Source organism: Rhipicephalus microplus, chromosome 7 (genome assembly GCF_043290135.1).
Source record: "Rhipicephalus microplus isolate Deutch F79 chromosome 7, USDA_Rmic, whole genome shotgun sequence".
In the NCBI taxonomy this organism is placed as follows: domain Eukaryota; kingdom Metazoa; phylum Arthropoda; class Arachnida; order Ixodida; family Ixodidae; genus Rhipicephalus; species Rhipicephalus microplus.
Window position 1 is genome coordinate 21,290,202 of NC_134706.1, and position 13,500 is coordinate 21,303,701.

Consider the following 13,500-nt stretch of genomic DNA (forward strand, 5'->3'; position numbering starts at 1 on the left):
TGGTGGTTTGGGGACAATAAACTCCACATATCAATCAAATCAATCAAGGCCAAGAATTAAAGCCCAGTCTTCAAGCTCACCATGGCAATATCGCCAGCGTTGAGCGAACACCATCTACCGAGTTGAGAAGTCAGGAACCATTTCTCGTCATGAACGAAAAAAGCGCACTTAGCGGAAAGCAGGCGCTTTTTGGAGCAGCACAGTCGAATCTTGCGGTCATGCACGGCAAGAAGAGTTTCTTGGACGCCGTCGTTTCCGAGGCACATGTTTACTGTTATTTGAGTTGCCCCTCAGCTCTTTCACGTACTGGGGAACAACGCGTACAGTTCCTCTCGAGATAGCCCCACGTGCTGTCTGGGCCGGTGCACGTGCCCAGCTTATGTGGTTTTAAAGTACCGGCCTGCGCGCAGAGATTCCTTGCCTTCCGCAATGGGTGTACGCTGCCGCCTATGCTGCGCGATCGTCGATGCCCCAGCTCATGGGCTCCACCTCCCTGTACCGCGTCCCTGGCAGACATTCCGTCCGAGATGCTGTCGCAAATAGATTGTTTATTGTAATTAAGCTTCAATCGACCTTACTTTGGCTACTCACGGGACGCAACAGGTCCCTTGTCCACAACATCAAAGAGTGGATAGGATGCTGTTGGCTAACTGCCGACATAAAGATAGAGCTGTGTCTGAACCAGATTTCTTCCTTGCCGCAGGATGACTCCTCGGGCTGGTGCTGCGCCCCCCAGTCTGCTGAATACCACACTTCGCAATTACGACACGCAGGTCTCACAACGTGAGAGATCAATCGTGATCAATCGTGTTTCATCACGCGCCAAGGACCATGGGTGCGCGGGCGTGCCTTTCTTTCCACGGGTCATTTGTCTCTATATATCTTCCAGCCCCCTCGTCGGCATAACCGAAGACAGAAAGTGCTTTGAGAGCACGACAAGTTCCTGTAGTTTCACTCATTCATGATGGATTTCAGAAACTGCAATTAACTCGTGAGGCAATAAATGTAGATCATTTTGTCATTGCTTAGGAAAGTGGTTTGTGTCCTCTGCCCCCTGCAGCGTTTCATTAAGTAATCCTAGTTCGAAAAAAAATTCCCATTGGGATGCATGACACAAAAATTGCTTGAAAATTGATATCTCTTAGTGTAGTGCAGTGTAGTGTAGCCAAACTTCGTATGAAAATAACCAATCGAGAGGTACGTTAACCTGACAACCTAGTGAACTTAGTACGAAGATTTTTAGATCAGTGATAATCTCACATCATAAAATACAGAACACCTCTTCATGGGAATGCAAGTGTTTTATTGGAAATGAACATGAGCAACAATTACAATAAAACAAACAAGTATGCATCTAAAACGCAAGGCTAAAATTAAGACTGTGGTTTTCGTTAAAAATAAAATCAAAATACAATCCAGTAACACTGCAACATCTACAATAACTATAATTCTGAGGAAAATAATTATCACTGAAGGACGTCGTCAATGGGTGAATGGACGATTGCATACACAAAGGTAAAAATGTGAACATGTAGGTTCAAATAAAGCTCAAGTTACAGAGATGATGGGAGCGCCAAGAGATGAAAAGTTCTTGGACACGAGGTGTCATTGCGGCGAACTTTTTTGAAGTGGTCTTGTCACCTTGAAGGCTGAAACAGCATTCTTATTTAGGGCTGCAACAGTTGCAGTATTGCCGAAGAGGATGTACCCTTAAACAATACAAGAGTGTTTTTCAATACGTTGGATTCAACAACGCCTCGTTTCGAAGAAGTATTCATCTTGTGTACGTGTGCACAGTCAGAGAACATCGACTGTACTCCGTGTCTTGCTAAAAGGAGGAATAAAATTGTGACTGGACCTCACAAACTTCAACAAAAGCTTCGAAGCTATCCCGCAATGTTCCGAGTAGTTCTCCTTACGAGGCCGCCATTCGTTAACACCGCATATTTGTTCCACAAGGCTGGGGCTTTGCAGAGAGCCTTGAACGCAGCCTCACTGCGTGGCGACTGGTCGCCCAAGAGAAAGTGAACCGCACGGGTTAGGCACCCTGTGTTTCTGGTAATGGTGTCTTCGATGAAGAACCACTGCTCGCCGTCTACACCGTTCGTGGACGCCCGGACGCGCAACTTCGTGACAGAGTTGTTCCAGCAAAGCTTGCCGACCAGGAGCCGGAGAAAAGCGTCGTTTTCTGTCTGGTCCCAGGATGCGAAAAAAATCTTCGAGATGGTCTTGCTAGCGACAATTTGGTTAGCCAGAAACGACAAGTTGTCCTTTCCGAGACGAATACCGCTTAGCCGCAGAGCTTCAAGACTCATGTTCTGGGAGATTACGTTAAGGAGTACACTGTGAGGAGGATCTGCGTCTTTGAGTGTAAGGTCAAGGTCTGGCTGGTTAGAACCGATAAACGCGAGTTCGCTTAGCAATGGAGCACATTTCAGGCACTTGCTGAGCTTGTTAAACATTGGCACTTCAGAGAAGACTTCCTGTGTTAAGAGAAGCTTGAGCGTCGACAACTTGTACCAGGTACACGCCAGTTGAACCGTGTCTATGAACGCCTTCGGACTCAAACAGCTGACCGAGCTGATTGCCATCCCATGCATTGCTTCCGGAAACTCCCGAAGCTCAGCTAGCGCCGTAGAGTCGACGAGGTAGGCACCTTCCAGGCGTACCCGACCACTCATTCCGGACTGCCGGATGATTCGGCAAACTTGAATCAGATGGTTACGTGACACGTGTGTCAGCGAGATTATCTGGAGAGATTCGATGGTAGCGGCGACGTATAAAAGAGCTAGTAGGTCATCCGGTTGGAGACCCGCAAAGCTGAGGGCGAGAAACGAGAGCACCATGGGCGCCGTGTGGTCGAATGCCTCAAGCCAGGGACACGTCCACTTCAAAAGGGCTGGGTCTTCTTGAGTTTCACAAGCTCGTCGGCGTTCTTGTAACGACTCTGGTATGCACCATCGGCAGCTGCTGATGTCGAGGATTCGAAGACGCCCTTGGTTCCGAGACACCAATCGGGCGAGCAGGGCCGCGCACTCGCAGTTCAGCAGGAAGTCGGCGAGTCGGAGCTGCTCGAGCACGCCGCTAATTACGAGCGCTTGGACGATGTGTTTGAGGTCTGTGTAGCTGGTGTCTGAATCCGATCGCACGCCTTGCACGCTCAGCGAGGTCAGCTGCACGCTAGTGGCCAGATAGCGACAGAACTCAGATAGTTCATCCGACTTGTACGAATGCAAGATGCTAATGTGTATGCTCAAATTCTTGATAGTATGGTTGTGTATGAGCACGTCGATAAGTCGTGTCCCACCGATTTCGTCGAAGGCGATGCCGGGCATCGCAAGAGTGACCAGACACATCGTGTCCGCGAGGAGTGCACATATGACATCTAGCAGGACCAATGGCGCGGCACTGCAGCCGAGGACGGTCAGCTCTCGCAGGTTGGTCATCGTGGAGATAGCTTGGAACAGGTCTTCTCGAATGACCCTGTGTAGAGCGAGAGGTTAAATGGTGCCTGATAAGCCAATCAATGAATGAAATTGGTCTATAATGTTACTCTTACGAAGGTAACGTAAAAGTTTCCTAGAAATGATGCTGACAACAAACAAATGAAAGAACAGAGGGGCTCCTTGAAGTAAAGGGAACTCCTGGTAATTCAACAAGCATTTTCATTCCTCCCCGCGTACGCCTTTGAAAAAACAGGGAGCCAAAAGTAATGTAAGTGAAGTAATTAAATACGGTAAGCACAACAGGTAAAGTGGGCGCTTGGAGCAACGGCTTCTACAGCCGCTCCACTAAGTGCACTCGTCTTCTCAAACGCTCAAAAGGCCCCTTGGAACCACCCACTTTATCGGAGAAGACATAATTAATAATTATTCTCCATTGGTCGCAGACGGCATCGTCCTGTCGCAGGTGAAAGACGGCTCCGCTTATGACGTGGAATGATACGGTTACGAACGCTTTTTTTACATTCATAACTATATATTTTCCTGTTCTGCTTACCTTTCTGTGTCAATTTCGTAATATCAGCATTCGTGACAGCATAATAGCAGGAATGCTTTTTACGTTAAGTGTAACATAATAGGCAAGGCATGCTCAAGTTTGCGCAGTGTCATTGGCCGCCCTAGCGGAAAGAGGGCAAAGCAGCGGTCGCTCAAACGGACCGCCTTTCCTGGGTGTTTCCTATTGCGTGCCCGTAAAACGTGTTCCTTGGGGCACTTATCTCGCGTTTTGCACGCTATGGACGCCGCTCCATCGTCATCCTGTAAGGCTGGCAATCCCTAATGCTGCATTGTTAGCTGCCACAAAATTTTAAACATGACGAAGACCTGAAAACGGCCCGTCAAGTTCTCCTGTTTCCAATGCAAGCTGTGCGAGGAGCAAGAGTGAATTATAACAGCTCGCCTACACTCCCCGGACTCGTTATCAATTCATTTTTTGATTTCTTCAACCTTAAAAGACAATATGAGGGTGCACACCGATTACAATGAATAAGCAAATAAAGAATACTTCGAAATATTTTAGTCATGCACAGTACTACAGTCTATTAACTGAAAGACAACCGATGGCCCGACTCATACTAAAAGAAGGCGCGTTTGTAAACTGAAACAACAGCGAATAGGCAACCGCTGTACATTACGCAATTGGGCTCTGGCTTTTCGAGACAACCATTAGGAGGGCGAAAGCGGCGGGGCTTTATAGCCTAATACATAACTGATGAAATGCTCTACTGTGAGACCTGCAAGTGTTTTATTCAGCTGATGGCTATAGACGTCTCGTCGCCACTCAGTGTCAACAGATTTATGCGGTTGGTTCGCACTGATCGTTTAACCTACAGGTCTTGCAAGGAACACTCACCGATAAGTTAGCATGATGAGGTTTTGCGATGCTAGAATCGAAGCCATGAGTTCCATTTCCGCATACGCCAGCTGAATTTCCACGGGAGCCACACACAGTAACAATGTGCTCAGATTTTGGTGCTAGAATAGAAGACAAGTGTGTTGGTGTTGCCTATTTCCCGTGTACGGTAATATGACGCCCAACATGAAGACAAGTGACGCTCGGTGTGTGTGCACTCTGTCCGTTGTCGTCGCGCCTCACACTTCCAAGTAAATTTAGATGCACGTTAAAAAAATTCAGGTGGCAGGAATCAACCTACAGTCTCACACTACGGCGTGCCTCCTAGTGATATGATGGTTTTGGCACGTAAAATATTATTATATCTTTGCATGCCCCCCAGCCACGGGCGATATACAGCTGCCGATATGCAAACTATTTGAAAAAAAAAACCAAGGCAGATACAATGTTTTGATGGTTTCCCGAAATTTTACGTGGTTATCAGGGGAAATGTCGTCATAACTAAAAACACGCTCGATCCTAGTGGTTATTACATGACAAAGATCAAGCGAGCTATCAAAGCAACCAAATCAAAATTCGCATCAGTGAACACGCTGTGTGATCAGACGTGGATATTATCTGAAATGAAACATGGGCTGCAGCAAACATGCATGGTCTAAGTAAACATCCCATACTTTGTTTGTGCGAATCTTTATAATTTCAAAGGAGCTGCGAAAATATCCAACGTGTCGTTGAACTTACGATACAACCCTCTTCACATCCAATGAAAACCTCGGCGAAGATGAAACCCTTAAAAACTGAACACACCGCATTGAAATGGCGCCAGGCATTCAACAGAGCAGACGTAAATTCACAGGCCTCCTCACAGGTTTAGAGCCACGTGACAAACTTGGCATTATAGCAATCAACATTCGAACGCTATATACAAACGCACGCGAAAGCGTGGCGGTGGTTTGCCGAAATCTCCGAGAAGACACGAATGTCGCAGCAAATGTGAGTTTTACTGGTAACAAATAAAAATATCACGCGGTCACCTCACTTTTAAGGTCATATAGAGGCAGCTGTTCACTATCAAAATGCACATAGCACTTGCTCAAAGATATCGGTTTTACTTGCTTGGTCCCACAAAGGTTGCCAATGAATCGTTCTCGTTTCTGATAAGATTCACGCAGTGAGAACATTTTTACAATCTTCTCAAACCTTCCGATTAGGTCACAGGTGACGCTGCACGTGCAGGGTGACCATATAACAGAGTGTGAAAAGTGCCTGAACGTGTTGAGACAGCCCAAGCAGAAGGCGGGAGCGGGGTATCGAGCGACCGGTTTTTGCAAGAAAGGCGGCGAAACGCGCGCAGCGCAGCGCCCCCTGGCCGAGGCTGGAAGGCGTAAAGCCGCCGAAACAGAGGCTAATATGCGATATTGCATCCCTAACAAATTGCAAGGGCGTCGTGCTACGTCATCACTAGGAGTGCGTAGGAAATAAAGTGTGTCTCCGCGGTATCAAGCGTACTGATTCATTTAAGCTGCTCTCGTGTGTTGGCTATGCACGTGAAGCGTTATATGTAAGCACCCATGACGCAACGGTAGTGTCTAGACACCATCTTGTATTTGATTGCACGAATCCAAGCAAGCAGTGCGCAATAGAATAACTTTTTTGTTCTACATGCGGAGCATGTTATTCTGGGGGCTAGTCATGCGCCGTCGCCGTCCGCAGCCTCCCCTCCTCCTCCGCCAGCCATCTGTACATCCCTTCCTCCTCTCAACACAGCGCGCGCTGCGCTCGCTTCTCCCCTCCGCGCGCTCAACAACGCGTTAACGGCGAGCACTGCGTCGCTAGCGTCTGCGGAGTCGACGTCATGACGATGTACCTCTCGCCCAACCTATCGCGTGCCGCCGTGGAGAAGTACGGCGACGAAGCCGTAGAAGAATACCTGAAACAACGGCCGCAACGACGACCCTTCGTGATAGTTGGCGACTTCAACGTCGACGTCATCAAGGACGATTGGGTGGTCGACTACACGGAGTCGCGGCACTCGCTCAAACGAGCAATGCACGACGGCAAAGATCATCCGACCACGGTTCGCGGGACGTGCATCGACCACGTCTTTTCAAATTTCGACCTTCTACCGCTGCAACCAGACCCACTCACCCTTCACTTTACGGACCATAAAGGCAACTTGCTCCAAATACCCAAAGCGTCTTATCAATAAACATCGTCTTTCGCAGCATACGTGCGTAAATGTTCACTCGTGTTCAATCATAACACACACGCATGTCGCAAATTACAAACCACATTTATCGCAGTTCAACATATATGCTCCGCATGCTAACCAGTGTTCCCACTCGAGAAACAGCGGTCATTTTCTTTTGTTTGTAATATGCCGTGCGTTGGCATCGCAGTCTCGCATGCACTATTTATTGGGCAGGCTTTCTCGCAACCTTGGTTGGCGTTCAACCTCCCGCTGACTTCACATAGGTAAAGTCCTTCAGTCGGGGAGATTCTATCGTGCAATGTGCGAGGGCGCAAGGTATATAATCGTTAAGAGTCGTTCACGGTCTCGCGATAGAAAATGTGCGTGGGACTAGGCTATACTTACTTTCTGTCATTGCACTGTAAAGCCTAAATACTCGTAAAAATGCGCACAGCTTTCATTTAAAGCTTCCGTCGCACTGTTCTCACAAACGAAAGTTTCATTTCTTCCGGCAAGAGCCGCGGTGTCTTCCACTGTGTGCAAGCGGGCAGACGCCATTTGCCGTTACCTCATCAGATTCAGAAATGTATGGAACATTTGACCGTGTACACAACCTTTCACCGTGTACACATGACACAGCTAGCTGTGCCATGTGTACACAGTTCATAGTAGCACATGCAGCTAATTTTGGACACATTTGTGGGGTTTAACGCCCCGAAACCTCCATATGATTACGAGAGACGCCGGTAGTGAAGGGCTCCGGAAATTTCGACCACCTGGGGTTCTTTAACGTGCACCCAAATCTGAGCACACAGGCCTACAGGATTTCCGGCTCCACTGACAATGCAGCCACCGTAGCCGGGATTTTATCCCGCAACATGCGGGTCAGCAGCCGCGAGTACCTTAGCCACTAGACCAACACGGTGTGGCCATGCACGCAGATTATTCTTGCAGAGCTTACGCTGGCGCGGACAGTAAGGGACGTAGTGCCTCACAGAAACTCGAATGGTTTCTCCCCTAGTGATGCTCTGAAATGAATTAACTCAGGTTTTGTTCGGTGCATAGTGCATATAATCCATTTCTCAGAACGCGTGAACTCCGACAACGACATTAGTCAGAAATTCAACATAAGTACCCTCTACAATAAAATTTCACGTGGCATAATTAGGCTAAATATGCATAACTAAGCTAATTAGGCAAACACCAAAGTAACTATATTCAGTCATATTTTCAGTCACTATATTCAGTCATAAATGGTACTCCTAATTATTAGCAATAATTATGCGAATTATTCTAATTAGTATGGAACAGGTAAAGAGTAATTAGTATCTTCCTAGCCTTAACTTATGTGGGCTTATGGGGAAGTCGACATAGAATAATTGGCCACTGTAAGGTTTTCCTTGTATATGCTTAAGTGTGCACGGCTAGGTTAAGGATGAGCATGATCCACTTTGCCTAATTAGATTTCGCTATACTTATTTCGACTAATCTGGGCTCATCAAAGCCTATCTTCGCTTAACACAAAAATACCAAGCTGGACTGGGCTTTTACGCCCGACTTATTTAGGTCATAAAGCGCTCGAAAACACTTGATTGATTTCAACTGCTTTAACTTTGACTTCACCAGGCTCATTCAAGTGCAACTTCGATAAGCCAGACAAAGGTAAGCTGGCCTGAGAAAATTTAATTTTGTGCGTTTGGCTTTGTCGGGTTGTGCGATGCTCGCCATGCTTACTTACCCTAATAATCCGGTGTCAATAACAACGCGAGCTGGCGCTTGAACCGGCCCCGTCGCATCCGCTACGTAAAACGGCACAGATTCGATGGAGTTAAGAAAGCGATACCCAGTTGTGGTTTTGGCTGTGAGTGCCGTAACCGCGTCCAACAGAGCGACATAATAAACCAAGTGATAAGAAGGGACGCGCATGCGCCTTGCAGCAGATGTATCATCGTGTCTCGTCGCTAGATGGCGCGTCAATGCATTCTGCCACGCGATCCCGTGGTCTGCACACTTTTGATGGCACCTGTACAAGCGCACCTCCGGCCTGGTGCTTGGCAAAACGAGGTTACAATGGTTTTGAAGGGCACTCACCCCTAGGAAAATTGGAGACATGGGACCGCGAGACCGAAAATGAGGCTCAATCTTTTTTTTGGGGGGGGAGGGGATTAGGGGGTAGAGTGTACTTATGGACTAAGACGAGCTGGCACATGCGTAGCGTATACTCGTAACTCTATATTAAAGCATACGAATTGCTGACTAGTTACCAGTGCCTTAACAAGAGATGCCCTTGGAAAGAATGGTTGCATCATCAGGTCTTCATCAAGAGTTTCTTACGTCAAAGAAGACAAATGCCCTCGACGAGACGTTGGCACCAGCTTCGGATTATGTTCTGTAGCTGTCTACCACAGCTGAACGTTTCCGCAAGTCATGCACGACTTCATCGTTATACTCACTATCGTAACACTGAAAAGCAGAAAGACAAGCCAAACGCCAGCTGACTGACGGGTCAAGTGCAGACAAAACACACGAACTGCGTACTGACCTGTATTCACCAAACAGACTGCCAAGTGTGAGCGACCATAGGCTGGTGTTATTCTCGAGCGCCGAGACGATACGTTCTCGGCACTTGCCAAGCCCGCTGCCTTCGATGAGTGCGTCGTCCACGTGGATGCTCTTGACGCAGCTGTGCTGCACCAGAAGGACGTGAAAGAGTATCCGGGCATCGCGGCTTCCTTCTCGCTGCTTCCAGCCGCCACGCCCTCTGTATACGACACGTACGAGGGACAGTGTTCCGGGAACGACGAGTTCGCGCAGCTGCAAGCCGACGTGCCATAGAACGTGATTCCAACGGGACAAATCATCGAAGATGTGACACGTGGACGTTGCAACGCTGCGGCCGTCTTTAATAAGGCCACCTCTCACGCTGCAAGGAACATTCAGCCCCAGTCCTGAGATGCGTCGGCTGAGCTCTTCGCAATCTAACTCCTCCGTTCCGATGCGTATCTCGTCGTTCATGGTGCGATGAAGGACATCTTGGTCCACTGTCAAACAAGAGGCATTCCGCTACTCACGAAAAAGACGTCCGAACAAATGACCAGACATGCACATTTTTTTTCCGATTACTTGCTCACTTCCGCACCCTCTCATCTTTAAGAAATGAGAGCCAATGGACTTTCCCGTGGGTTTCGACGTCACAATAGATATAGAGCGGGGGCTTATGGCTTATCACCGCATTCTAGAACGTCTCTTCACTTAACGCCTCACCTTCACTTGAGAAAGCCGATGGGAGCACCGTCTCTAGACACGGCAAGTCACTGCATATCAGTGATAATCTGCTGCGATTCATGAGTAGCGCAGCGTCATTTTCGAGCCGAGCTGTGGCGCAGTATTCAACTCTGTCAAGTGAAGGGTGATAGTCGAGCCGAGAAGCATTTGTGAATACGGGGGTTAGAGTTCGACACTCGCTCGATAGTTGCATATCTGAGGAATCGGCTGGGACTCGTCTTAAATTTCTTGTCGTGGTAGATGCAAAACTGATTTTTGCCGGATGATTATCGCAACCACGAATTGAACTCACTCATGTATAGACCTGTCTGTCTTTTTTTTTCTAGCGCATACGCGTACACGCTAGAGAAGGCATATCACTTGTTTATACTTCCAAAAATGTTGCCGATAAGATGCGCGCAATGAAGTGCAAGAGTATCACGTATCCGCCAGGCTGACTGAGCTGCGCAGTATTGCAAATTCCACGTGTTCCTTATTTTCGAGTCTATGTTTAACTGTGAAGCTGATTCGTGGTCTGCCAGCGTTGCCAGCGTACACCTCTCAGTTGCCATCCCCCCCCCCCCCTCGGCTGCCACTGAAAGCCCTCCTAAGTTTTTCTTCTTTTAACGTGCACACCTACTCGAAGACGTGCAAGTGCACGGACAAAAATGCACATAAGATGATGGAACCTCCCCTACCCCCGGACAACATCTTTAGCTGGCCCCTGGTATTGTTGTGTCGCGTTATTTTATAACGCATTAAAAGCACAACAACATGTGTTCAAGCACGCAAGCAACGCTGGAACTGCCACCGTCGAAAGGAAACAAAAAATTAAACAAGTTTGAAGCCGTCACAATTATCCGACAGTCAAGCTGTAAGCGCGCGGAGTATGACTAGATAAAAAGATCACGTGATGTAGTAAGTACGACGCTAATATATAAAACAACCGTCATTACACTGCATTGCGCAAAGCATGATCACGTGACCAATACGGCTTGAATCAAAACGTTCTCTGAAACGCCAATGATTGCAATCGCCGCGGTAGGATTTTCGCTATTTATACGCTCTTTGTTATCTTTAGCACTCTCTCGTGCACTTTGATTGATAGGAGTAATTCTGTTTAATTGATGTATTTAACAGGCGTGAAAGCACTTTCCGGGATTATTACTATTGTTGTATTTGTTTCATTGATGCGCTGAAAGCATTGAGTTGTTTTATGAATGTATAGTAATGATATATAGTACTAGTGTACGACTGTTTTGCTTCCCAGTAAAGCAATATTGCAATTCATTTATTTATTGCAAGTCCAAATCGCTACCGAGGAATTTGGTACTGAAGATCCTCCTCAACACCATCATTTCAAGCACTACCATCTATTCATGTTTACTGAAAAAGGGAGCAACGCGAAATATACTTGAAGCTTTATATTTTATGAGATAAGAAAATTTTCTATTGCTTCCTCTTGCCTACAATAAGAACAAAACGCGTATGGTAGCACGGGAGTTTTGTGTAAATAAAAATTCAATTTTAAAATACAACAGCGCAGCCTGGTAGTTATGAATTCAGGACATTTAATTGTACGTTCTCATAATTACCGTGTTTAACAAAAAATGAGCCCCAAAATTTTCACTTACCCGGAATAGTGACATTGTGGATCGACTGCTGACCAGCAGGTCACAGGATTTAATCCAGGCCGCAGCGGCTGCGTTTTGGATGGAGGCGATAATGGTGGAGGCACTTATAACGTGTACTGTGCGATGCAGTACGCGTTAAAGAATACCACGTGGTCGAAATTCCGGAAGCCTTCACTGACTACAGCGTTTCTCAATCGTATAATTGTTTTGGCTTTGAAGACCATATATCTTCACGGGGTTGTGACATTGATAAAGTGAGCGCACTCGATGTTTAGGTGAAACTGTTTATTCGGCCGAACTCGTGGCCCATATACGGAAAGTCTCATTACAACAACACACTGACACTGATAGCGGTGAACTGAGCGTCGGCCGCTGATCAACTGACAAACGGTGAAGCGTGCCGGCATTTATACGTGTGCCGTTCAATACTACAGCGTTATCGCTGGTCGTCGCGTAAGCTCTGGAATAAGCTCGAGTGTTTGCGTCTTGAACGCAACCTTAACACAACGATCTAGAATAATCTAGAACCTTCTCAATGAGGCGTAGTTTGCGCTGATAATTCCTGACAGGCTTTGTGGGCGAAAGCTCAATGAAACAAGAGTAAAAATAAGGAACGTGCGTGGCATTGGCCTCAACTGAAAAAAAAAAACACCGTCCTGTTGCTTAAAATAAAACACGGGGAGAAAATGCACGTAACTAAGCAAGAAAGTAAAGTATTACGCAAGTAGAAGCAATGAAGCACAATAATCGAGAAGCAATAACGAATATTGTTCTTAGTTTCCTTCACGCGCATGAAAGGGCTCGAGGCGCACGCCATGAATGATAGATCACGCACGTCATCGTTCAGAGTTTGTGATGCCATCAAGGACAACCTCATTGTCGAGTGTAACGATAAGTCACATTATTCTGTATACCGTTCGAAGTACTATCGCAGAAGTTTTTTTTCTTACTGAGACCACGTCAGCGTATCGTTTTCCCCACCCAAAAAACTGTCACTGGGCTGGTATTCCACGAAACTTTGTCGAAGATTCAAATGGTGGCTGTCGGTCGTCTATTGGGTTTTTATGCGGAGGCGGGCGAGTTTCTTGCACGGCAGTGTTGTACGCGAAGGTCACGTGCAGATGAATTGCATCCCACGTCTTGTGTTCGACGCCACATAATGGCCAGCATATCGGTGGTGGTCTCGTAAAGACGCTAGGTGAGGCCATCGCAACCACACCTGCATCGGTTGCTGACCTTAGTTTTCCTGGTAGGGGCTCAGAGATCTTCCTCGAGCAGGGCCGCTGTACTGCTCTGCAGTGCGGCGACAAGAAACGGCCGTGTGATGGCGAACGAGATGATCCTCGGGGTGTCCGCCGCGCTCCAGCGATATCGCAGGATCTTTCGCCTTGCTGTGGAGCCGGCGCGTCGATAGCAAAACCAGGCAGTCCTATCTGACGGTACTGGCAACAGCGATAGGTGTAGCGAGCTTCTCTGCAGTGGATGCACAGTGGGTGGTGGTCAGGGGCGCACCGAACGTCGGTTGACGGTAGCATCTGGTGGCGAAACTGCGGCGTT

General features: G+C 47.4%; 1 protein-coding gene across 1 annotated transcript; it reads right to left on the reverse strand.

Moving 5' to 3' along the window:
* Positions 1-1,282: 1,282 nt before the first annotated feature.
* On the reverse strand, positions 1,283-10,159 carry LOC142766840 (uncharacterized). Its single transcript, XM_075868066.1, has 2 exons — positions 9,588-10,159; positions 1,283-3,483 (listed from the first exon to the last, which is right to left on the reverse strand). Exons 1-2 carry the CDS (start codon positions 10,058-10,060, stop codon positions 1,887-1,889), a joined length of 2,070 nt encoding a protein of 689 aa, XP_075724181.1. The 5' UTR covers positions 10,061-10,159; the 3' UTR covers positions 1,283-1,886.
* Positions 10,160-13,500: the final 3,341 nt, after the last annotated feature.